Here is a 25161-nt window from a genome sequence, read left to right on the forward strand (position 1 = left end):
AATATTAGGCTCCATCTCTGCCTTCTGTAAACTGACATTGTTCTCATTCTCATGAGTAAATAAGTTGGCACGTAGAGTTTTTAATAACTTGTCTGTCAATAGCCATTTAACTAGCACTAGAGATCTGAGCTGGAGGTGAACTAGGAGTGGTTCTCTCTGCTCCAGCCTCCTCCTGTTAGAGATGAGGAAACTGAGATGCACATTCACAGTTAATTAAGTAGCAAGTGTCTCTACCTCTGAGCTACACCCCTGTCAGCTCTCTTTTAATTTTTTTTTTAAGTTTTGAAACAAGCTCTCACTAAGTTGCTGAGGTTGACCTCGAACCTATGAACCTCCTGTCTCAGCCTCTCAAAGACTGGCTATCACCTACTTAAATTATTTTTTCCTCACTACTACATTTCATCTCTAGTATGATGCTCAAATCCCGTGTTCAGTATCAAAATTTAGTCACTCAGTGTCTACCAATGATCACCAATTTAACACCTGTGTATGAACTGACAGGTTTCTGATTTCTCTCTTTATTTGAAACCTTTGTCCCGTATTTTTAATATCCCTCCCAATTTGGGCTCCTTTTGCTATCTACAGACCTTTCTATCGATGCCTGTAACTAGCACTGCCCCCTACTCTGCCTCACAAATTCTTTAATAGCGTGACTGGGCCTATCCCAGTTCTTTAATCTTCACAATTATCTCTTACCGATTGTAAAAGTGTCTCTCTCTCCTTTTCCATACTTCACCAAGATTTTTTAAAAAATTATCTAGGTTTCCTCCAATTAAAAAATAATATATGCACAAAGTAACTAATTCTAACAGCAGGAAAGGACATATCATGCAAAGTAAGTCTCCCCATAATTCCACATCTTCGATGCCCTTCTCCAGAGGCCGCCCCAGTCGCGATCCTGTGTATTTGATGGGTTTTAAATCCTCTCAACAGCGCTTATGTCTCTATTAATTTTTAATAAAATGGAAGAGAAAATAAAATGCCACACTAAAAACTGATATATCCCTTGCATGTCTTTTAGTTATTAAGGCTGTTTTTCTAATAAACTGGCAAGGGTTATTCCAAGACAAACAAGAAATTACAATAAAATTTCTATCAGTTTTGATGTGGCATCTTTGATTAAATTATAGTGTTTTTACCTTTGTTTTGGCGAACTGAATACTGTGATAATCTAACTTAATTCAAATGCTAAAGAATAAAAATAAGGTCATATTCATAATGGAATATAGAATAAAGTAAAACGTTGAAATGCTATGAAAAAATGGTTTATATGAGATACTAGGGGTTTTTAAAAACCATCTTGTGTTATTTTAAATAGTATTTAATCAATCACTGTCCCAATAGTAGGATTTTTAAAAAAAAAATTTTTATGGTGCTGGGACTGAACTCAGGGATTCTGCCTCTGAGCTACACAGCCAGCCCCTTTCTATTTATTTTGAAACATAAAAGGGTCTCACTAAGTTACTTTGCACTTGTCTCAAACGTGTGATCCTCCTGCCTCAGCCTCCCAAGTACTGGGTTCACATAACTGTGCATCACCAAGCCCAGCCCCATAGTTGTTTTACATGCCAAGAGTTTAACATGAAGGAAGGTCAAAATTATTCATATATGTTGAGTCATCTCACTCTACCTTTAATGTATTCTTTTTTCCCCCTTTTTTTCTGAAATAACATCTTTTGTTACTTATGAAAATCACTGATACCTTGTTGGCTATTGTATTCCTTCTTTGGGACTGCCATAGCAAAGTGCCACAGAGCAGGGGGCTTAAATGACAGGAGCTGATGGTGGCACAGTTCTGGAGGTTGACACCAAGATGTCAGCCACATTGATTCATTTGAAGGCTCTGAGGAAGAATCTGTTGATGTCTCTCCCTGATCTCTGGCACCCTCTGGTAGATTCTGTGTCTTAGAGACATCATCCTCTTATAAATTCACATCATCTCACTGTAAACTTATGCTTCTGTGTCCACATGTACTTTCAGCATGTCCACATCTTTCAGCAAGGGTGCAGTCATGATGGACCAGGGACAATGCTCCAACCAAGAGATGCCATACCATCTTCTAGTTAGCCTGATCACCTACCCTGTTTTCCATTAGGACACATTCCCCAGCACTGGGGTGGTGGGGTTTAGAGAATTCATGGTCTTCTAGGGTTTCACGATTCAGTATAGTTTGGATCTGAAGTGTCCCCAAAGGCTCATGTGTTAAAGATTTAGTAGCCAGGCTGTACCACTATTGAAAAGTGGTGAAGCCCTTAAGAGGTCAAATTACATGACTGGGGGTACCTTTGGAGGGAATATAATGACTCTGGCCAGGTAATTTTATTTTTCTCTGCTCCCTGGCCACCAGGAGATGAGCATCTTTGCATCACCACGCACTCCCTGCCATGATGTTCTGTCTCACCACAGGCTCAAAAAAAAAAAAAAAAAAACAACAACAACAAAAAAAGAGCCAACAAATCCAATATAGAAGCCTCTGATACCCTGAGCCAGAGTAAACCTTTTCTTCCTCTAAGTTAATTTTCTCAGATAATTTACCACAGTGATAAATATCTGACTAACACAAACTCATGACAAATATTATTGAAAAAGTCCTGTGAGATAAGAAAACAAAAGTCTCGCTGGTATGTACTGTCATTGTTCTACCAGAGCTGGGTAGTTATAAGACTGTTATCACCTACCCTGGAGAACCTGGGGCAGAGAACAGGGGCAGCGGGTGAACAGGGATCAGAGATTGAAGGATGGATGGAGAAACCCTATCCCACCAAGCAGAGAGAGCTAGAATCACAGGGTGAAAGGGAGGTAGTGGGAGAGCCCACACTCAGTAACTCTGAGTTTGAAGAAGAAGACAGGGCAGAAGAGACAGGGTGTATATGAGAAAAGACCTAAGAGACTTCCTCCAGAAAACCTTCCTTTGACCGGAAGAGACCTGGTTTCTGTGGTTGTGCCTCTGACAGCCCAGGGTACTGAACCTTCCCTTCTTGCATACAGGGCTTGGGTTATGTGTGATAGAATCACCACGGGGAAGGCTGCCACAAGAGAAAGGATTTGCCCTGGGAGCCAGGAAGTTCTCTAGTTAATGCACAGTCTGGCCTTGTGTCTCTAGATCAATGGGAATGGAATTCAGCTCACATGGCTGATTTGGGAGGTCTCCTCTGAATAGTGAGGAATCCATTAAAAGAGGTATCCAGTGGGGGGATGGGATCTGAGGCCCAGAGGATGATGGATTTGCAAATATGTAGTGTATGTAGAGCGGTCCAGAGGGAAAGTGCAAGGTAAGGAGACCAAACTGATGGAGGCAATGAAGAAGAAACTTCTGGATGGTAGGGTGGAGCAGAACTGGAAACTCTACACCAGCAGTTCCCAATCACTCTATCTGTCGAGACCCAGATGTGTATCCTCATCAATGCTGAAATGTGTTTCAAATAATGTTAATGACAACAGAGGGCCACAGATTTGAAATTGTTTACCTTGTTTTTTCTTTTTGGTGGTACTAGGTATTGAACCAGTTATACCCCCAGCCCTATGTTATTATTTTATTTTGAAACAAGGCCTCACTAAATTGCCAAGGGTCTAACTAAGTTTCTAGGCTGGCCTCAATTCTGTGATCCACCTGTCTCAGCCTTCTAAATACTGAGATTATAGGTGTATGCCACTAAATTATTTACTTTAAAAATATACAATGTTTAATTTTAATTATCTTTTGTAAAACGTGTTACATTTTTAAAACTTGAAATTGGGAGTGTATGTGAATTTCAACATGCTTTCTGGATGGGAGAGAATACTGGTCTACCTACAGTCCTGTAGGTAGCACACAGCCCTCAGCCTGTTTTACTTTCATCATAACCTGTAGTTAGTAGTGGTGCTTACTTCTGCTTCAGGGAAGAAGGGCTTGTTTAAAGGGCAGCTTTCTCAGAGGAGTGTTGTGTAAGTGTTAACAATCACATATATTGTTGTGAGAAACAAAGGCTAAACATTGTCACTATTAATACAATTTTCTGATGCTGAGGTTGCTGGGAGATGAAATTCCAGGATATAGAAGCCTCTGGGCACTAGATGGTGTGTGTCATGGTTTGGACCTGGGTGTCCCTCAGGTTCATGTGTTGAAGGATGGGTTCCTGATGTAGCAGTGGCCAAAGGCAGGGCTTTGGGGAAGCGATTTGAACATGAGGGGTCTGACCTCACCAAGAGATTAATCTATTGATGGATTCCTAGATGACTAGACTACTGGAAGGCAGTGGGAACTATAGGAGGTGGGACCTAGTTGAAGAGAGCAGGTTCTTCGGGGCATGCTGCTGAGACTACCCCTTGTCCAGAGCTCCCTCTCTCCTGTTCTCTCTGCTTCCCGACTGCCAAGAGCTGAGCAACTTTCCTCCACCATGATGTTGTGCCTCGTCTCAAACCCAAAGCAATGACAACATCAACCAAAATAGATCTTCCCTTGGTGTTTGTCACAACGATGCAAAACTCATTAACACAGGTGGTGAGCAGGGCTACCGGGACTTTTGACACTGAGGCTATTTCTTGGTCTTGGCAGATATGGACATGGTTTAGGGCCACCAAATATTTTCACAGACAGAGTAGCACTGTGGTCTAGCCAGTGCACAAGGTGTACGATATGCTCTTGGAAAATATATAGGTAGCAAGTCTATGTGAAGCTGTTCCTTGGCAATGAGGCCTAGTTGGGAAATGTCTCCAGAGATTTAGAAGAAGTTTCCAGTTATATGAATTATTGTATGGGTTATGGTTCAAGTGGAAACGAGGTGAGAGAGATTTTTGCAGATGGATTATCTTGGAGATAGTAAATAAGACACCCCTTATTTCTAGAAGCAGGCATCTGTAGGATATCTATAAAATACCTGCATTTGACTGGTATCTCTGGTGATGGCTACATGCAATACTCAATACTGAAAACCACAATTGTGCTCACTTTTTTTTTGTGGTACTGGGGATTGAACCCAGGGGCATTCTACCTCTGAGCTACACCCCTAGCCTTATTTTTTATTCCTTATTTTTAAAAAGGGTCTCATTAAGCTGTGGAGGGCCTCACTAAGTAGCCAAGGCTGGCTGAGAACCTTTGATTCTCATGTCTCAGCCTCCCAAGTACTGGGATTACAAGCACTACCACATCCAACGTGCACCACCACATCTAACGTGCTCACTTTTTTGATGTCTTTGTTCTAATGGCTGGTTCTTTTTTTATACTGGGACACTAAGTTAGCTTGGAGGAAACTTCCAAGAGGCTTTAATGAAGAAAATTAAGAGTTTGGGATTGAGGTGGGGATCTCAAGTTTTACGTGGTATATTTCAATTCAAAAACCCATAATCAAGCACTAAGTTTCTGGCCCAGAAAGAAACACAGGGAGGCTGGGTCAGTCAAGGGGCCTACTAGTTCCTCCTGGGGTTGAATAGCAATGATTAGGATATTCTTAAACAGTTTAGAACTCTATGTAGTAGACAGTACACTATTGTGGACTTATGTGGAATCATTCTACATCAGCTCAATTTAAAAGTTATATTATTTTTACCTTAGATAATATGTATACTGCATGTATACTTTAATATAACAATATGGAAACACATAAAGAGAAAATAAAATGCATCTTTTTTCTATCAAAGAAATAGAAGTAAAATTTTTGAAAGACTAAGTCAAATTAGTAAATGAAGGGACATATTAAAAATGTTAAAATGGGAGTTTTCAGGAAAGCAAAAAGATCTTGGGTATCACATTTCAAAGGGAAACTTTAGACCACTTTATGAAATATAGCATTAACAGAACTCTTGAAATTCCTCGTCCACAAAAAGGGCATATAAGTGTTGGAGATTGGATTAGTCAAAGTTAGATTTTCTACCACGGTAGAAAATAGACCCTGAAATCCCAGGGGCTTAGACAAAGTAATTTTCTTGCTCACATGACACCCACTGAGGACTGGGTGACTCTCTAGGGAAGTTCCCCTCCGAGTCATCCAGGTTGTTTCCATCTTGTAACCTCACTGTCTCAAAATATGTCTTCCATGGTTGCCATGGCAAAAATAGAGCCAGTATGGAGAACTCACATCTGCTCCCCCTAGCTCAGTCTGGAAATGAGTGCTGAAGGCTACTTGCCAGAATTAACACTTTATAATGACAGACACATGGCACTCACTAAATGGTACTGCTTATCATGATTACGAAACAACATTTGAGTTTTCTATTTTTAAAAAGTTTTCTTGGTTCGTTGTATTCGTACACAATAGTGAGGTTCATGGTGGTGTGTTCATGTATGCACATCGGTTCTTTGGTCTGCTTCCTTCCCTGCACCTCTCCTTTTTCTTCCCCTCTCCCTTCCCCAATCCCCTTGTATTTTACTGATCTCTCTCACTTTTCCTGTTTTCCAGTTTCATTATTTGCCTATAATATGACATAATTTTGTTTTTATGGCTGGGTAAAACTCCATATTGCATGTATACCACACATTTTCTTTATCTGTTAATATGCTGGTTCCATAATTTAGCTATTATAAATTAATTGTGCTGTTGTAAACATGGACACACATTTATCACTATAGTATTCTAATTCTTTTGGAAAGATACTAAGGACTGGTATAGCTGGGACATATATTGGTCCCATCCTTAGTCTTTTGAGGAAACTTTATTCTGATTTCCATAGTGAATGTACTAATTTATAATTTCATCAAAATGCATAGAATTCCTTTCCCCCATACCCTTGCCAGCTTTTATTATTGTTTGTAGCCTTGATGATTGCCACTCTCACTGGAGTGAGACAGAATTTCAGCGCAGTTTTTATTTGAATACCCTGATTACTAAGAATGTTGAACTTTTTTTTCATATATATTTTCTCTTTTTTGTGTGGGTCTGGGGATGGAACCCAGGGGCATTCTACCTCCAAGCTATACCCCCTGCCCTATTTTTTATTCTTTTTTTTTTGTGTGTGTGGGTCTGGGGATGGAATCCAGGGGTATTAGACTTCTGAACTACAGCCTCTGCCCAATTTTTTATTCTTTGTTTTGAAACCAGGTCTCACTGAGTTGCAGAGGGCCTCACTAAGTAGCTGAGGCTGTCTGTGAACCGCGATCCTCAGGTCTCAGCCTCTTGAATGCTGGGATTACAAGCGTGTGCCACCACTCCTGGCTTTTTTCCATATATTCATTGGCCATTTGTATTTCTTTTGATAAGTGTCTATTTAGTTCAATATTCCATTTCTTGAGTGAGTTATTTGGGGTTTTTTGTTTGTTTTGGTGTTGAGTTTTTAAAAATATATTCTGAATATTTGTCCTCTGACAAAGATTTTCTTCTATGTCATGGGCTCTCTCTTGTGCTTTTGATTCATTCTTCTCTTCTCTTCTCTTTCTCTCTCTCTTTCTCTCTCTCTTTCTCTCTCTCTCTCTGTACTGTGGCATTCTGAACCCAAGGGCATTCTACCTCTGAGCTAAACCTCCAGCACTTTTTTTTTTTTTTTTTTTAGACAAGGCCTCACTAAGTAGTGGAGGGCCTCATTAAGTAGCTGAGGCTGTCCACAAACCCGAGATCCTCCTGTCGCAGCCCCCAATTACTGAGGTTACAAATGTGTGCCACCATGCCTAACTTGATTGTCACTTTTTTGTATAGAAGTTTTTTATATGATGACACTCCACTTATTGATTCTTGGCTTTATTTCCTGAGCTTTAGAGGTCTTAGTGGGGAACTCTTTGCCTGTATTTATATATGGTCCTAAATTTTCTTCTCATAGTTGCAAAGTGTCTGGTCTAATTCCTAGGTCTTTGATCGACTTTGAGTTGATTTGGGGGCGGGGTGAGAGGCAGGGATCTAATTTTGTTCTGTGACATATGGATATCCAGGTTTCCCAGCACCACTTGCTAAAAAGGCTCTCAACTCTAACATGTGTCTTGGCATCTTTGTCCAGTGTCTGCTGGCTATAACTGTATGGAGTTTTCTCTGTACCTTCTACTCTACCCCACTGGTCTAAGAGTCTGTCTTTATGACGATGCGATACTGTTTTTGTTACCATAGTTTTGTAGTATAATTTGAAATCAGATATTGTGATGCCTTTACCAATGCTCTTATTACTCAGAATGACTTTGGCTCCTCTGGCTTTTTTTTCTTCCATAGGAATTTTGGAACAGGTTTTTCTACTTTTGTAAAGAATGTCATTGGTAGTTTGGTAGAAATTATTTTGAATCTGTAGGTTGTTTTTGGTAACATGGCTATTTTGACATTCTGCCTAGAACATTGGAGGTCTTTCCATCTTCAAGTGTTTTTTTTCTTCAATTTCTTCTTTCAGTACTCTATAATTTTAATTATAGAGTTTTTTTAATCTCTTTGGTTAGATTTATTCCTAGGTTTTTTTTTAGATTATTGTGGATGAAATTGGGAAAATAACATTTTTAATGGCTGGATAAGGCTCCATCATGTGTAATTAATATAACTAATTGTTACTCTATTGTAGATAATTTTTGTTTCCTTTTTTCCTATTACAAATCATATACAAATAAAGCCATAATATGTCTTTATGTAAATTTTTGTATTCATAGCTGGTTATTTATTAGAAGTAAAATAGCAGGGTTAACGGATATGAACATTAAAAATAAATTCTTGTTACAGATCCCCAGCTGGATGATAGTCTTCTCCCAGACTCTGTTAGACTTGTGTGTGCTGCTCCAGAGGGAATGAACACATCTCTCCTGTCCAGAGTCTGAGAGCTTTGTCCTGTGCTCCACGGATACCTTGAAAGTGCTGCTTGCCTCTGCGTCCTGTGTGCATGAGAAGACCCTAAAGAAAGGTCGGGATTCTAAAAGAAGACAGCCTGTGACTTGCTACAAGGGGTTCTTGATCTAAGACTACTCCTACCCCTGTGCAGGGCTAAAGATATTGGACCTGGGGAATGAGATTGCCAGCTTCTGAGCCAATGGGAGCCAGCTACACTGTATCCCAGGGACCCGTCATTAGCAGCAGCGGGGACTGGAATCTATTTGCTGTGCTCCAGGGCTCTGTCCAGGGGGCCCTGGGTGAGGCTTGGTCACATGTGTGTCAATGGCTGAGCATTATCCTTGGCTGCAGCTCTGTGCCCTGTCTCTGTGATGATGGCTTCCGCTACTGTTCCTCTTTTTCTCTGCAGTCCCTCAAGGGAGCTGGAGCCCTGCCCTGGACCACGGCCTATTTGGTTGGTCCCTGACAACCTGCCCGTTACCATCTGCCAGCTGATACCCTCTTTTAACCTGGATGGGGGGAATCAGGATGCTGCCACCTGCCCCCAGCACAGCTGCTGTTTAGCTGTTGCCGTAAGGCCTCCATTCGCCTGTCTGGACCAATCAGATCAGACACGCGGAAGCTACACCACCCTCTCCTCAGCCTGAACCCTACAGCCAGGTGAGTGCCCCTCCATCTAGACGTGTATTCTCGACACTTCTACTTTACTCTTCTTGTGAAAATCCTACTCCAGACCACAGAAGCAGCACAGAGAACTTTTTACCATCACCAGACACATCAAACGCTCCAAGTCAGTCCCTAGAATTCTCATCAACACCTCAAGTTGTTTTATCTGTCAGGTAATAAAGGTATGGACCTAGGGCCTATGCCCTGCTTAAGGGCATAGAAAACATATTTTAGATGTGACAAAAAATAGTTTCAAAACAAAATCAAATACTCTAAAACAAGTTCAAAGGCAAAAGCCCTTAAAACATTTCAAAGCCAGAGAAGCCTATGTATTGGGAGGCACAGATGCGTTTTATCATCCCATAGGGTAGAGCGTCCAAATGGCCGAAGACCTGTGAGGGTACTGTCACAGTAGGTGACCCCAGTTACATGTCCCAAACTCATTCTTGCTCTCAGCCACTGGGAGTCAGCTACTAAAATGGTATGACAACCCCGGTGCCATGGTTACTGGCAACAGGACCAGGAAACCCTCCAATATTGATTGAATGAATGCATGAATAGATGAATCAATCAATCATCTAAGCAACTTATAAATCCCCTAAAAGAAATGCACAGAGATTTTTTTAAAGAATCAAAAGGAGAGAAAAATGTTTTTTTTTTTTTAAAGTGGACACTGAGTTTCAGTTTTGCAAGAGGAAAAAGTTCAAAAGATTGCTTGTCCCAACAGTGTATATGACCACTCCTAAACTGTATGTTTGAAATGGCTGCATTTCACAAGGGCAGGGACTTGGCCTCATCCACTGCTTTATCCCCCTGGGAGTGGGTTTTAAAGCAGTAGTTGCTGAATGAATAAATTTTGCTCTAGTTTATGATCTCATGACTGCACGGGACTCTATTACCTGGCAGTTGATGGCTATTCTTAACTAATCTTCCATTTTAAGATATTTTAGCTTGCACGGCAATGCAATACTCTTTAACGTTCTCTCAAATACTTTTCAGTTGTGTCTTCGTATCTCTATTACTCTGGTGGCTTCCTGGCCACTCCCTTCCTCTTTTCCCTCCTCCTCCAGTTTTATATCTTGGGCCAACTTATATGACATCACCCTTCTCTCCTTGAATGCTCAGAAGCTCAGCCCAGGCTCTGAATGCCAGCATGCCCTTATTTCACCTTTCTATGGGGATTTCATCTCTCATCATCGATCAGAAATCTATTTCCCACGGTAAGCAGGTGCTCCTCCTGTCCCTTCCTCTAACTGTGCTTCTAGATGTGTTCTTTTGCCTACTGAATATATTCCTGTCTCTTTACCTGTCCCAATTCTACCCATCTTCCAACACCCTCCCCAGCGCCTCCTGATTCCATCCCGCTGCTCTTGGATCCCGCCTACACGCTCGCTCTCTCACTGCACTGAATGTTTATTGGCATGCCCTGCGTCTGTCACAGTGGGCAGCCCTGACCACCTTCTAGTACCTGCCATGCTTTGGGTTACAATCTCATTAACTGCGATTTCCTGGAGCAGAGAAACCTTTTTTAAATTAAAGTTAATTTTTTTTCAAAATTCTACAAAGTTTTACCCACAAAATAATATTTTTTCAATTTAACCATTTTGCAATCTTTATGGAAAATGGAATCTTTATGGAAAATGAGGATTTTTTTTTTTGGTGAGACTAAACAGCATAACAACAGTAAAATACTTTCATTTTCTTACTTATATATGTGTATACATATTTTCATATTACCTGCACACTATTTTTTCCATAAAAATTTTAATTCTTAAATTCCTATTTGTGATCTTTAATCAATCACCAGACAAAAGCTGTTTCTGACCATTTTGAAATTGTTTTATAGACTTTGGCTTGTCTTAAGATAATACTATGAATCACAAATTTCTGTTTAAACATTATTTCCTTCAGACTTTATTGAAAAATAACTTTGAGGTGCTACGGGCATTATATAATTAGTTTGAGGACTTTTAGATAGGGGAGTAGGACACTAGGAAAATCACAAAGTGTACCATTTATTTTCCCCAAACTTTTTCAAACATGAGAAATCAAGGTAAAATGAACAAAGAAGACTGTCAGGAAAGAGAAAGTTCAAAGCGCTGCAGCCGGTGGCCTGCGTAATAAACACAAAAGACTAGGAGGGTGCTTTCTCTCAGTGAGGATGCTACTGAGAGCTCCAGGCTGAGGACACAGGCTGGAGCCCAGCAAAGAATTCTGCAAGGATATTTTGCAAGGCATACTAGGCTGAGTCCTTAAGGTGCACCCTTTTGCGTTTTGGCCTCAAACATTTGAATTTTTTTTTTTTTTTTTAGTTGTTGAGGACTGAACTCCAGGGGACTTCTACCTTTGAGCCACACAACAAACACTATTTTTTTTCTTTTTTATGGTGTGTGTGTGTGTGTGTGTGTGTGTGTGTGTGTGTGTGTTACTGGGGATTTGACTCAGGAGCCTTCTACCTTTCAGCTACACCGCCAGCTCTATTTCTTTTTTTTTTTTTTATTTTTAAACAAAGTCACTTAGTTGTGGAGGACTTCACTAAATTGCTGAGGCTGGCCATTAACCTGAAATCCTCCTGTCTCAGCCTCCCCAGGACTGGGATTACAAGCATGTGTCAACACACACAGCTACACATTCGCATTCTCAGGCTCCTCACCTTTTGCTCCGCTCCCCCAGCTTCCAGGCTGCCTGGCCTCGGAATCCTCCGAGCACACCCAGTGCGTCTGGCAGATGCCCACTCACCGTCTTCCTCATAGCGAAGGCCCATGTGCCATTGCGCCTCGGCTTCTTTTTTCCCGCCGTCAATTTTGATTAGTTGTGCAGTCTGAAAACATCGTTCATAGAAGTGGTTCCTTACCCACTTGTCTTCCGAATTATCGAAGTAACAGGCCAGTGCATACAAGTTATCATACACATCTTCAAAGAGTCCTTCAAGGAGAGAAAAAGTAGCGCAGAGTATGTTAGAAAGAGGATGTCTTAAGACACAACCTTGGGAACGGCAAGCCAGTATTGTGACATACATTTCCTACTTTTTTCCTAAAAATGTAACTAAGAAATCAAGTCTCAATGTCAGATTAATTTAACTATAAAAATAATGATATTAATTAATGGAGATGCCACATGAACAAAGCAATAACAAAAAGTCTTCCCAAAACATAGACTGTATTAGCAATTCACATACTATTTGGTGGGAACAAGGGTCTCCATATATCTAAGGATAACATCTATTAGCAATGTGTTTGGTTCTTTGGGGAATATTATTCTCAGGGAAGTTTGAAAGGTAGAGATTGTACAGAAAGAAGCTTTTCTTAACCATGGCAAAAAGTAATGTAAATAAATAAAGAAAACAGAGGGGATATGGAAAAATAAAGATGTTTCACCCTGAAGGAAACAAAGAAAAGTGACAGGGCTGTTAGATAGAAGAAATGATGATCAGAATGACCCCAGAAGCTTCAAATATTTTCTTGGAATGTTTCTAGCAATGCACAACTCTAGAAAGAAGAGACTGACTTCTATACTTCAGTGTTCTAGGTATTATTCCCGCTGATAATATGTAAATAAGAATAGTTTATTTTACTCAGGCAGTTGCTAGTTTATTAAAGCCTTGTAGTTTTTCTTCTAAAGTGTCATCTGACACATGTATACAAAAGTGCATTAATACATCGCGAGTCCGTTTTAGAAACCCTGCTGCAATAGTTAGCTTGAGTCAACATGTATGCGTGTTAATAAATTAATTGTGCCTCAGTTTTATAAACCCTTCTCTAGTGGTGAATATGAACAAATACATAATCTTTCTTTCTTTCTATGTTTATTCTGAAAGCACATTGTAATATGTAGTGGTCTCTGGGTTACTGCACCGAAACATTTTTTACAACAATCATTATGTGCTTGAACTCACTGATACTAATTGCTTACTATTACTCGAAGAGTCAGCTCATATGATCCTAAAGGAAATACAATTATGAAAAATACTTCCCACTAGTACACCTATAAGATTAAATCAAATGGCTCAGGGGAAAAAAAAAAAAGAGTGATATGGTCACATGAGCTGTGGAGCACCGTGAATAAGTCACTCTGATGTGTTCAAAGAAATCTCTAGATACCATGTACTTGTTGCATGTACATATAACCACCGTATGTAAAGAAGCCACTGTAGTCTGTTTTTTAACATTTCACATTTTTGTCATATTTACTGATTAGAGGGTTATTATTTTTAAATAACAGTAAGTAAAGCTTTTCATATTCTCTATTTTAGTATAGGATATAAACTGGGCATGGTAGAGCATGCTTGTAATCCAAGCATTCGGAAGGATGAGACGGGAGGATCGTGTTTCTCGGACAGCCTCAGCTACTTAGTGAGGCCCTTTGTAACTTAGTGAGACCCTGTTTCAAAATAAAGAATAAAAAATAGGGCAGGGGGTGTAGCTTGGAGGTCAAAAGCCCCTGGGTTCCATCCCTAGACCCGCAAAATAAATAAATAAATAAATAAATAAATAAATAATATATGTTTACATAAAGTTTTTAAATATATAGAGCTTTAAAAATGTATATAGTCCTGCAATAATTTTTCCATTTTTAATAATAAAATTTTATTGTAAAAATATTCTCAAAATTTCATAAATATTTATGAGTTACACTTGTATGAGTTATTAAGATACCATATTTATTTTTATTTTGGTACTAGGGATATTCTACCTCTGAGTTACACTCTGAGCCCTATTTCATTTTATGGTATCGGGGACTGAACCCAGGACATTTTACCTTTAAGCTACACCCCCAGTCCTATTTTTATTATTTTTATTTTGAAACAAGGTCTTGATAAGTTGCTGAGTATCTTACTAAATTACAGAGGCTGGCCTCAAACCTATAATCCTCTTGTCTCAGTACTAGGATTATAAATGCATCATCATGCCTATCTAAGATCCCATACTTAAAGACTACCCCTCAACTAAGGTAATTTCTACAGCTAAGGTCTGTATCCTTTACATTCTAAGTAGACTTTTCTCCTTGTTTATGCCTCTCTCTCCCTCCCCCCTCTCTTTTCTTTTTTTGGTAGTACTGGTGTTCCTGAAAACCCTTCTATCTCTGGGCTACACTCCCAGACACCTAATTTTTATTTTTGTTTTATTTGGAAACAGGGCCTCTTAAGCCAGTGAGGCTGGCTTCAAACCTGCGCGATCCTCCTGTCTCCGCCTCCCAAGTGCGGGGATTACAAGCGTGCGCCACCACGTCCGACTCTGGATCACTCTCTTGAACTGTTAGCAGGTATATTCAGAAGATGAAAATCAATTTTAATGTTCGTTTGTTATTTAGACACTATACTCCTTAAGGGGGGATTTCATCATTAAATCAGTTTGGGAAGTATTCTTGTTAACTTTCCTCTTTTAGCAAAATGCATTCACAGAAGCACATTAAAGGCTGTAAGTCTTGAAATATATCAACATGTTTAACTTCAGTGTCGGTTCATTTGGTTTTCCCTAAACTTACCCTTAATATACAATTTGTTTTGGCTTTGTTTTTGCATAAAACTTTATTTATAAATATTCTTTGAAACTTTGCTTGAACAGAACAGACTTAGTATATGTTAAACAAGTTACTGGAGGAAATATTGCTGCCCAACCCTTGACAATAATTTAAAAGTCAAGTGTAAATAATGTTTGAATCATCTATTGATTCGGTTACCCATTACCATCTCTTTCCCACCCTCATGGGGCTCAAGATCCTAATCATAATGTTGCAGACGGTACAGAGATGATTCACAACAATGGTTAAAAAAAAAAAAAGAAATATATGAAGGACAAAGAAACACTTCAACAGATGGAAAATACTCAAAAAAGAAATGACTGGCTTACTTTAAACACAACTTTTCTCTAAAACAGTAAGTGATATTTGGTAAAGAAATCTAAATAGCTCTAAATTGCTACTCTGTAAATCTCAAGAGACAGAAATGACCTGCACTGACTGCTGTTAATGCCAGATTTTTGATTAAATGCGCTTCATTGTGACCCTAGAGTGATGGTCTTTCCAATGAGAAGCAGTTAGGATGCTTGAAGATATGTTATTTTGGGGTAATTGTCTCAGATCCCGCCATCATATGGATAGAACCTTGAGATGCCATTGACAGGTTTCTATGTTTTAGACAAATATGTATAGACACATACATGCATGTATATACACATATATTTTAAGATTTAGGATGAATTCAATTAAAAAGCAGAAATTCATATCTCATTTTATGAGATATTTCTCTTCCAAAACACAGTTTTCCTCCCAAAAAGATCATGTGTTAATTATGAGAAATACTACACTCATCATTTAGAAATTATCATATAACTGCTTATATGCCATTCAATTAAAGTATGCCCATTTATATTTTTCAAAATAATTCTGATTTTTGATATATCAACCAGGCAAAAGCCACAGTGCTTTGAGGAGAGTGATTCTAAACAAGAGATAATTGTGTTCCATTGAACAAGTGCAACTTTGGTCACCATGAATAATCCATTCAGTGAAGAAAATATTTCCTTTCATTATTCTGACCAGCATTATAAAGGTGGGACTTCATTAGTTTTGAGTTGAGAAAGCATTTTAACTTATATCTACAGTCATTTTTTCCTTAATAGATTAGAAAGTAAGATGTGCACTACCTTAAAACAGAATACTTAGCATTTTAGTTTCTTTACAATTGCAGAATACTTTATTATAAGTTGACTCATTTGTAATATTTTATGACAAGTCAAACGAATGCCTCTATTTTACACAGTACATATGATGAAATTTAAGTTTAAAAAAGACCAACATGCAAATTTTATATTGATTAATTCTAATTGATTACTTCCAGTGTAAATATCACATTGGAATTTTGGGCCGACACTGGAATGTTGTTTGTTTTTGCATAGTGTGTTTTATCCATGACAGTTAGTTTCTTGAGAAGTTATACAAATTGCACTTCAAAGTTCACCAAAAGACTTGATTTTCAAGTCAATCCTGCAAATGAATACTTTCCATCCTATAAATAATCATGTCTTATCCCACTGGCCCTTATCCCACCCACCCTAATTTGCTTATTTTGCTGCTCACATTTTTTTTTTTTTTGGTGGTACTGGGGTTCCTGGAAACCCTTCTACCTCCAGGCTATATTCCCAGACCTATTTTTATATATTTTTTAAATTTGGAAACAGGGTCTCTTATCCAGCGAGGCTGGCTTCGAACCTGCATGATCCTCCTGTCTCCGCCTCCCAAGCAGGGGATTACAAGCGTGCGCCACCACGCCCAGCTAATGCTGTTCACGTTTTTGAGTGTCTTTTTGCTTTTAAGTCAGGTCATAATTTCATGGGAACTAACATATTGACTCTTCTCTAAAGAATAAGACTTCCGCCACACTTCTGCCTTTCCTATACCTCATTAGTTTTCTGTATAGTAGCTTGGGAGTGACAGAAAGTTGCCTAGTACCCGTATAAAGTAACTACCATCATTTTGAGGTCTCAACTATTAATTAACTAATTATTTTTCCTGTAGCATTTTCACCCAAAATGTCAAGGAAAATAATAATTTAGAAAATCAAATTTATATGCCAAATTATAGGATTTTCTTTGCATTTTTTTTTGCTCATAGATGATCAGTTAAAATGACCAATCCCCAATGTGTAACTAAGAAAATTTTATGAAAATAATACCAACATAGTTGTAGCAGAGACTCAAGTATTTTCTTTACTATTTGAAATATATAAAGTTTCTAGAAAACATTAAAATGCAAAAAAGATATTCATCAGATATGATTCCACAGAAAATGGGAAATTAAAAATTTTAAGCACAATTGTGAATTTCAAGCACTTCATGTTTTTTCAACATTCAGTAGTAAAAGTTTTCTGATTCAAATCAGTAAAATTTTATAAGAAAACCTTAAAAACTCATTATAAAATGCAGAAAAACAAGTATCATCTTTTTTTTTTTTTTGGCAGTACTGGGGTTGGAACCCAGGGGCTTTCTACCTCCAAACTTTGCCCCAGCCCTATTTTTTATTCTTTATTTTGAAACAGGTTCTCACTGAGTTGCAAAGGGCCTCACTAAATAGCTAAGGCTGTCTGTGAACCCAGATCCTTCTGTCTCAGCCTCCCGAGTACTGTGATTACAAGCATGCGCCACCACGCCCAGCTCAAGTGTCATTTTTCAAGTGGCAGTGCTCCTTGAAAGTATATCCTGAGTGAAAGTCAATATTTAGATAATATTAGAGGGAAATGATGTTAATGTTTACAATGAATAATAATGAGTGATTTTAATCCATTGGAAAGTTCTGGAAGATGTTAGGTGTTACACACTGTCTTTGAGGTTTGGGATGACACCCCCGGGATGCCCCTGTGTCTGAGCAGCCTGGTTCCCTAACATATATCCCATAAATATGCTTAGTGGACTATACTGAACAACGCTAGTTGCAGTGATGTTTCAGATTCACACCTGAAACAGTCTGGGATCTTCCCTCTTGCCTGCCACCCCTCAACCTACCACTTCTCTCGGCAGCCTCAGCCATGGTCAGGTGTCGGTAGAAGTAATCCATTTTATCCATCTGCTCCTCCAGGGGCCTCTGCTGCCAGAAGACGGACCTGCGCCTCGCAGCCTCCCGCAGAGCATCCCAGTGCTCCATCAGAGCGAAGAGCTCCGTGAAGGACTTGTGATAACCATCCCGCAGCATGTCCACACAAATGTTCTTCTTGTACGAGTTCCTGTAACTGGGAATAAGAACCAGAACACTCAAGAGCTTTATTTAATCCTTTCAATCTGCCCCGTGTTTTTCTTCTCCGATAATTAAAGGCTGAACGGCACTCTTTTTTTCTTCCCCCCTTCAGTCAAAGCACTGAAAATTATCAAAAGATCTTTGCCTCCAACACTTATAATGGAACAAATTCAGTTTAATGAAAGATGCTGGGAGCTATCTGAATACAGTAGTTTTAATAAAATTACATTATAAATATATCCGTTCCAGAGCTGAGCTCCCTTTGATGAGGACCAATAAGGTAGTTGACTGATAGTATCCAAGCACACTGGATCATCAGCCTTCCACCAAAACCCACCCACCAACCAAGCTAACAAGGACATTCACAAAGCCAGGCAAAAATCAAATTCACTATTTAATTTCAAAACAATGTCCTCTCTACATTAGTTGGTTTCGCTGTATGTGATGAAAGTTTATCATTCATTCATGCAGAACATATTTATTGAAATCTATAAAAATAAATATATTCTCAGGTAGAAATAAGTTAATAGTTTGTTAATTTACTTCTTGGTCCTAAGACTTGGAGTCTGAAGCAGGAAGATCATCTGAACCCAGGAGTTTAAGACCAGCCTGGGCAACAGAGCCAGGTCCCATCTCAAAAAACAAAATGAAACAAAATCACTTCTAACTCCAATAATGAATCATGTGCAAGAAGATCAAGCGACAGAGAAATATGCCATCTATTCCTTCCACAAATCACCATTGTGTTTTCTACTAAATGCCATCCACTATCTTATTTTTTGTTTTTAATATTTCCACCCATTATTTTAGACCAAATAGACTCAGTGCCCTTTTAAAGTCTGCATTCTAGCGTGAGAACACAACCAACAATGAAACATAAGCAATGACTGAAAATTACTATACAAGACGCAAGCTAGCGTATGAGTTCACAGGTGGGCGGTGACTACTATTTAACCAAAAGAACTACAGCACGCCAAAGATGTAGTTTTATCCAAATTGTTTTACATTTTTCTTAAAAAAGAAGACAACTCAATATTTAGAGCCACTGCCACGATATGGTAACTATTAGCAATAAAAATTTCAGTGTGGTTTTGGGGGAAAAAAACTTAGAACACTCAGAGTTGAGAGCAGTTTGACCTGACCTCCCTGGACCTCACTTTTTCTCTTCTCTCACACGCACATGTTACCATATGCCCCACTGACACAGGATTCTTCTAGGAGCCAGACGGAATGATAAATGTGAAAATCCTTGGGAAATGCGAAGACCCACACTGTTGGTTCTCAGTTGCTGGCTGTGCATTAGATTCACCTACAAGAGTTCTAAAACTGGATTCCATCATCCAAGGATTTCTTTTTGAGAGGATCTGCTTAGGTAGAGAACAAAACAGAAAACTGAGGCGGAGAGCGGCAAGATCTGAAGGTTTCCTTCTTATCTTTTATCATCATTATCCTTGTCGTTGTTGTGATAGCAGGGTCGAGATCATGCAGAGATGTCATGGTAAAGCAGTGGAGAGAAGTTTGGACTCCAAGCAAGTCACGGCAGAGGACTGCTAGGGAGTGTGTCTGCGAATGGACAGCATGTGATTGCATTTTAGAAAAGCCACCTGGAAGGAGTGTCCCAGCTGAATTGCACCCCTCTGCCATCTGGCAGCCAGAATGTTAGAGCGCCAGCTCCCAAGAGAGTAGAGAAACCACACCTAGCTCAGAAGCTCAGAAGCCGCCATACGGGATGAGACCAAGAAATATTCCAACAGGGAAGAGAAAATGTTGGAATAACACCGTTTGCTCGCTCTTTCAATGGAGATAGAGGAGGCAGCAGCAAGATGCTGAGAAGGGCTGTGGCTTCTCTCTCTCCTCTATTCCAGCCAAACACCAGAGTAGAGCAAGTGAGCAGCCTGTGAGATCCAGTGGGACCCGAGAGTAGAAAACACTTGTAGCCTGCTTCCCATGCGGGAGTCTCGAAGGCAGGAAGTCATCAATGCTCCCTGCCCGCGTCCCCCTACACCAGGTTTCTAGACAGAAGAGGACCAGGACAGCCCTGTAACTCCCCACAGCCCCTGAATGAATAGGATGATGCCAAAATATTCCAGTGGACTCTGAGTGTGACACGAAAAGTTCCTGGCAAGAAAGGGCTGATGTGCCTGCTGCCATGCTCTCTGACCACAGCAAGGAGCTATGGGCTGTCTATGGCCTTCCCTCTGGGGATGAAAGGAAGACACAACCAAAAGGCAAATGGACAGCCTGAGGAGCTCTGCCAGGGTTCTGGCCAGCACATTTCCAGAGCTGGTAAATAAGGATGAGCCAAGGCTTTGGAGATGGCCACCTTATATGAAGTCATAGGCTTGGAACCCATTCGGCTACAAGAAAGGGTAAACTTGCCTCACAGTGTTTTGAAAAAATAGAGGCTTCCGGTTTTTGCTGACAGCTAGGCTGCTGAGGGCCTGGTTCAGTGGCCCAGCAAGTGCAAAGTCTATGTCTCCTAAGAGTATTTTGACTTTCCTGTTTGTCCCCTGCTGGTCACTATAGGAGCCACTACGGCTCCAGACATCATGTCCACTTTCTAGGCAAGAAAAAAGGGCAACGTGGAATTGCTTATTGCCTTCTTTTTTTTGACACCTTATTTGGAGAGTGAAAAAAGGAAGACATTCCCACAACTACTAGTAGACTTCCACTTTGGTCTCACTGGACAAAACTGGGTCCTGCCACCCCCAACTCCACCCCATCCCCTTTGCTGCAAAGAGTCTGAGAACACAAATCTCCTGCCTTCCCTTGGGCACATTCTGCCCCAACCCAAAGTGGAGTTATGTTAGTAGATAAGCAAGGAGGATTGGAGACGGAATGGTCATAACCATAAGGATGAGATCTACGTAAATTCCACCCTGTACTGTCTCCCTGCTTGTGCCCCCCCCCCCGGTCCTCACATAAATTTCAGGATGCCCAGATAAGTGGAAATGTCCCATCACTAAGGAATTATTCTTTAGTATTCGAATGCCCTAAATAATGCACAGGACATACTTATACCTAAAAGATATATAGTTTCAGGTTTTCAGAAAGTGATGTTTAATTGCTTGTCATGTATTTTATTTGCTAAATCTAGTAACTCTACTTCCCGTTGACTCACCTCAGTACAATGCTGTTTCTATCTAGGAAGTCAGAGAAAGGGCAAGAGGTCTTAGGATCATGACCAACCTGAGAAATTGCCGAATTGGACTCACTTTTCCTGAAAGTGACAAGATTGAATTTTTACACTAGGGAAGATCTAGGCCCAGGGCCAGCCAGAAATTCAGATGAAGTTTTCAAAAAATACTTTCAATTTATCATCCTTGAGTTTGGGACTCTTATTAGTTGTGGGAATGTCTTCCTTTTTTCACTCTCCAAATAAGGTGTCAAAAAAAGAAGGCAATAAGAGAAGGGCTGGGAGGAGGGCAAAACTGGGAGCCCCCAGAAGAAATGGGAGATACGAGTGGCCATAGACTGAGAGGCAGTGGGGGCTGGAATGGGGGGCATAGGAGGCAGGGAAAGAGTAGGGTTAGGTGGGTCCAAAACAGAGTTAGAAGATAAAAATATTGACTACTTAGTGGCTGAATGGGTGTTGAAGGTGTAGACCAGAGGGGAGCCTGGATGACAATCAGGATTTGTGTGGATAAGTCATTGGTAATTTGCCAAAGAAGAGGACACAGAGATGAATAGGCTTGGGAAAAGAGAATGCGTTTGGGTTCGGATAAGTGGAGTTTGGGGAGCCTGAAGGCACTGCAAATGGTACCCTAGAACAGAGTCTGGAGGCTGTCCCGGGAGGTGTCAGAGGATGGGGACTGGAAATCTAACCTTCCTAGGAGAGAAGGAAGCCTACTGGGAAAAACATAAAGAAATTACAAATGAAAAGTAAATATTGACTTTAAACAATAAAAATAAATAGTAGACAGAGCAGTCAGGAAAACGTCTTAGTTCTAAACCCAACTGGGAGAGAAATGCAGTCCATCACCAACTGGGTCTTTCTTTCCTCTCCTTGAAGATACACCAAGCATCCAGTCCCCTTTCCATAGGTTTCAGCCATCCAAAATACTTTTGAACACAGTCCCACATGTGTCTAATATTAGCCAGACTCCCTAACCAAGAGGTAGATTATTAATATTGTTGTTGTTTTGTACTGAGGATTGAACCCAGGGGCATTCTACAACTCCAAGCTACATCCCCAACCCTTTTTATTTTGAAACAGGGTCTTGCTAAGTTCCTGATGGTCTCATTAAATTGTGGAGGCTGGCCTTGAGCATGCAAACCTTCTGTCTCAGCCTTCCAAACACTACGATTATAGGTGTGCATCACTGTGCCCTACAAGAGATGAGTTACTGACCAAATTAGGTGGCCGTGATCTCTCTCCCAAGATCTGGAACACTGAGGCAAGCAGCCCAGGATGTGGGGGTAAAGGGCCTTCATATTATTTTCAAGTAATTCCTGCTACTTAGATCCATGTGGTATCTTGTGTCTTGTCATTTTTTTGTTCTGAGCCAAGGTCTCCCTTCAATTCCACCAGTTACCTAATATCCTTTCAATAAAATTATTCCATTTAATTCAGTCAGGATCTATTTCTGTTGCCTGTGACCAAAGAATATTAAGTGACTTCAAAAGAGCTGGACTAGGATCATTTCCAAGATGTCTTTCAGCCTCAAAACACCCACAACATGTAACATCAAATTAGAAAATCTTAGCCGGGCATGGCGGCGAATGCTTGTAATCCCAGTACTTAGGAGGCTGAGACAGGAAGATTGTGGTTTGTGGTCAGCCTCACCTACTTAGTGAGGCCTTTAGCAACTTAGTGAGACCCTGTTTCATAATAAAGAATTTAATTCTTTATTATGAAACAGGGCTGGGGGGTATATCTCAGAGGTAGAATGTCCCTGGGTTCAAACCCAAATACCTTAAAAAAAATAAAAATAAAATATCTTTTGCATTTTTAAACAATGGCCACTTTTTAGAGAAAAAAATTCCAAATGGGGATATACTTAATATGCATATAAAACTATGCTGACATAATCTCAATTTTATACCCACACTTGTATGCTATTGTTTAAGTAAACCTCATCAGTGATATTTGAGAACAAGAAAAAGCAGTTATAATGACTTAATAAGGACACTCCTATTTAAACCTTCACAGTTAATGTGAATTATTTAACCAGAAAAATATCTTCATTTATGAAAATGAACTGGGTATCTGAAAATAAAAATATGTCGATCTCCATGATTATTTCTATTTGCATTTCTCAACAGAGAAACACAGCCAACATTCACCTGCTTCATGGAAAAGAATTTTTTTAAACACAAATAGAAATGTAAACAGAAAGAGAATTTGTTATTTTAATTGGTATTTAATTTGGACAAGAAGTTTCTACTCTTTGGTTTTATTTATACACTAAAACATTGATAAATACTCATCTAAATAGAAGATGTTGCTTTTAAGAACCAGGAGAAGAAAAATCTCTTTGACCTGAAACTATTAGATGGGGTAAAAATGGAGATATCTGGCAAAAAAGATAGATAGATAGATAGATAGATAGATAGATAGATAGATGATAGATAGATTGATTGATTTAACAAAGGAGAGTTCTAACAGAAAAAAATAAAGTCTGCCATTCACAGAAGCAAAAGTGGCACCACTCATGAACATATTAGACATCTGTCAATCTTAAGCTTGAGGAAGGTCTGTGTCACTGCAGGTGCTGAGGCTGTCCCAGACCAGGGACGTGGCTGGAGCATGGATGTAAGACCAGAATGAGGGAGTTCAGCATTTCATTTAGGCTTTACTCTCTTTTAAAGGCATTATTCAGAGCAGGGCACAGTGGTGTACTCCTGTAATCCCAGTACTTAGGAAGCTGAAACAGGAGGATCTCAGGTTCAAGCCCAGCCTCATCAATTTAGTGAGACTCTCAGCCACCTAGACAGACCCCATTTCAAAACAAAAAATTAAAAGAGCCAGGGTGTAGCTTAGTAGTAGAATGCCCCTGGGTTCAATCCTCAGCAACACACACACACACACACACACACACACACACACACACACACACACCATGTTTGTATTCCCAGTGCTTGGGAGGCTGAGACAGAGGATCGCAGGCTCGTGGCCCTCCTCAGCTACTTAGTGAGGCTCTCCACAACTTAACAAGAACATGTTTCAAAATGAAGAATAAAAAATGGGGCTGGGGGTGTAGCTCAGAGGTAGAATGCCCCTTGGTTCAGTCCCCACTACCACAAAAAATTGAATTTACATTAATATTTTCTTAAAAATTCTGAGATTAAAAATAAACCTAGAAAGTGTCTAAAAACAAACGTGCACACTTTGGCATAATCCCACGGCAGCTGAATTGTGGCGGTGCTGGGAAACGAGGTGATGGGAGGGCTTACTATTAAACAGCTATGGCAATATTACACACAGTTAAATTCCGCCTTAAACTATTTTGAACAGCTACTATTTATGGAGCTCCCACACTGTGTCAAGTACCATAGAAACATCATTTCTGACTCCCTCAATAACTCTGTAAAGCACTGCTTCCATTTTTATGGATAAAAGCCCTCTCTTCAACAGGGCTGGGGACTGCTCAAAGCCACACCTGCTAATCAGCAGCAGAGCTGTGATTCACGCCCCACTCTCTTTGGCTGCAGGTTCTGAATTCTTTCCTTTTCTCCACATTGCCTCCTATTGCATAAAATATTGATGCCTTTCCTCCTCCTCCTTCCCCTCTTCCTCCACACAATGTTCTGTTTATTTGCACTGACTGTTTGCGAATTTGATGTAATTTTGCAATTATGATGTAATCTACAATTTGAAAGCTGCTCTCTTTATCCTTGCTAATTTATGTTTATGTTGGACTGGGAACAGAGGCCAGTGCCTCTCCCAGAGGAACACCTCCGCAGAAGGAGAAAGCAACCAGCCAAGAGCACCCGCAGAAACAAATTCAACAGCTATGATTCCCACTCAAGGCTGCAACGTCTAACAGGTAAAACAGGGACAAAGGCAAACCTTCAAAAAGATAAACCGCACACACGTCTATGGACATGAAAAAATGAACAGAC

General features: G+C 39.9%; 1 protein-coding gene across 1 annotated transcript in view; it reads right to left on the minus strand.

Moving 5' to 3' along the window:
* TTC29 (tetratricopeptide repeat domain 29) overlaps positions 1-25161 on the minus strand; it is a gene marked incomplete at both ends in the record, with an annotated part of 125811 nt that overhangs the window by 81061 nt on the left and 19589 nt on the right. Inside the window, 2 exons of the mRNA XM_080697152.1 lie at positions 12109-12294; positions 17868-18091. Coding sequence (XP_080553278.1) covers positions 12109-12294; positions 17868-18091 — 410 coding nt within the window. The remainder of the gene's footprint in view (positions 1-12108; positions 12295-17867; positions 18092-25161) is intronic.

The sequence above is a fragment of the Muscardinus avellanarius genome (assembly GCF_963383645.1).
Source record: "Muscardinus avellanarius genome assembly, chromosome: 6".
NCBI classification, from domain to species: Eukaryota; Metazoa; Chordata; class Mammalia; order Rodentia; family Gliridae; genus Muscardinus; species Muscardinus avellanarius.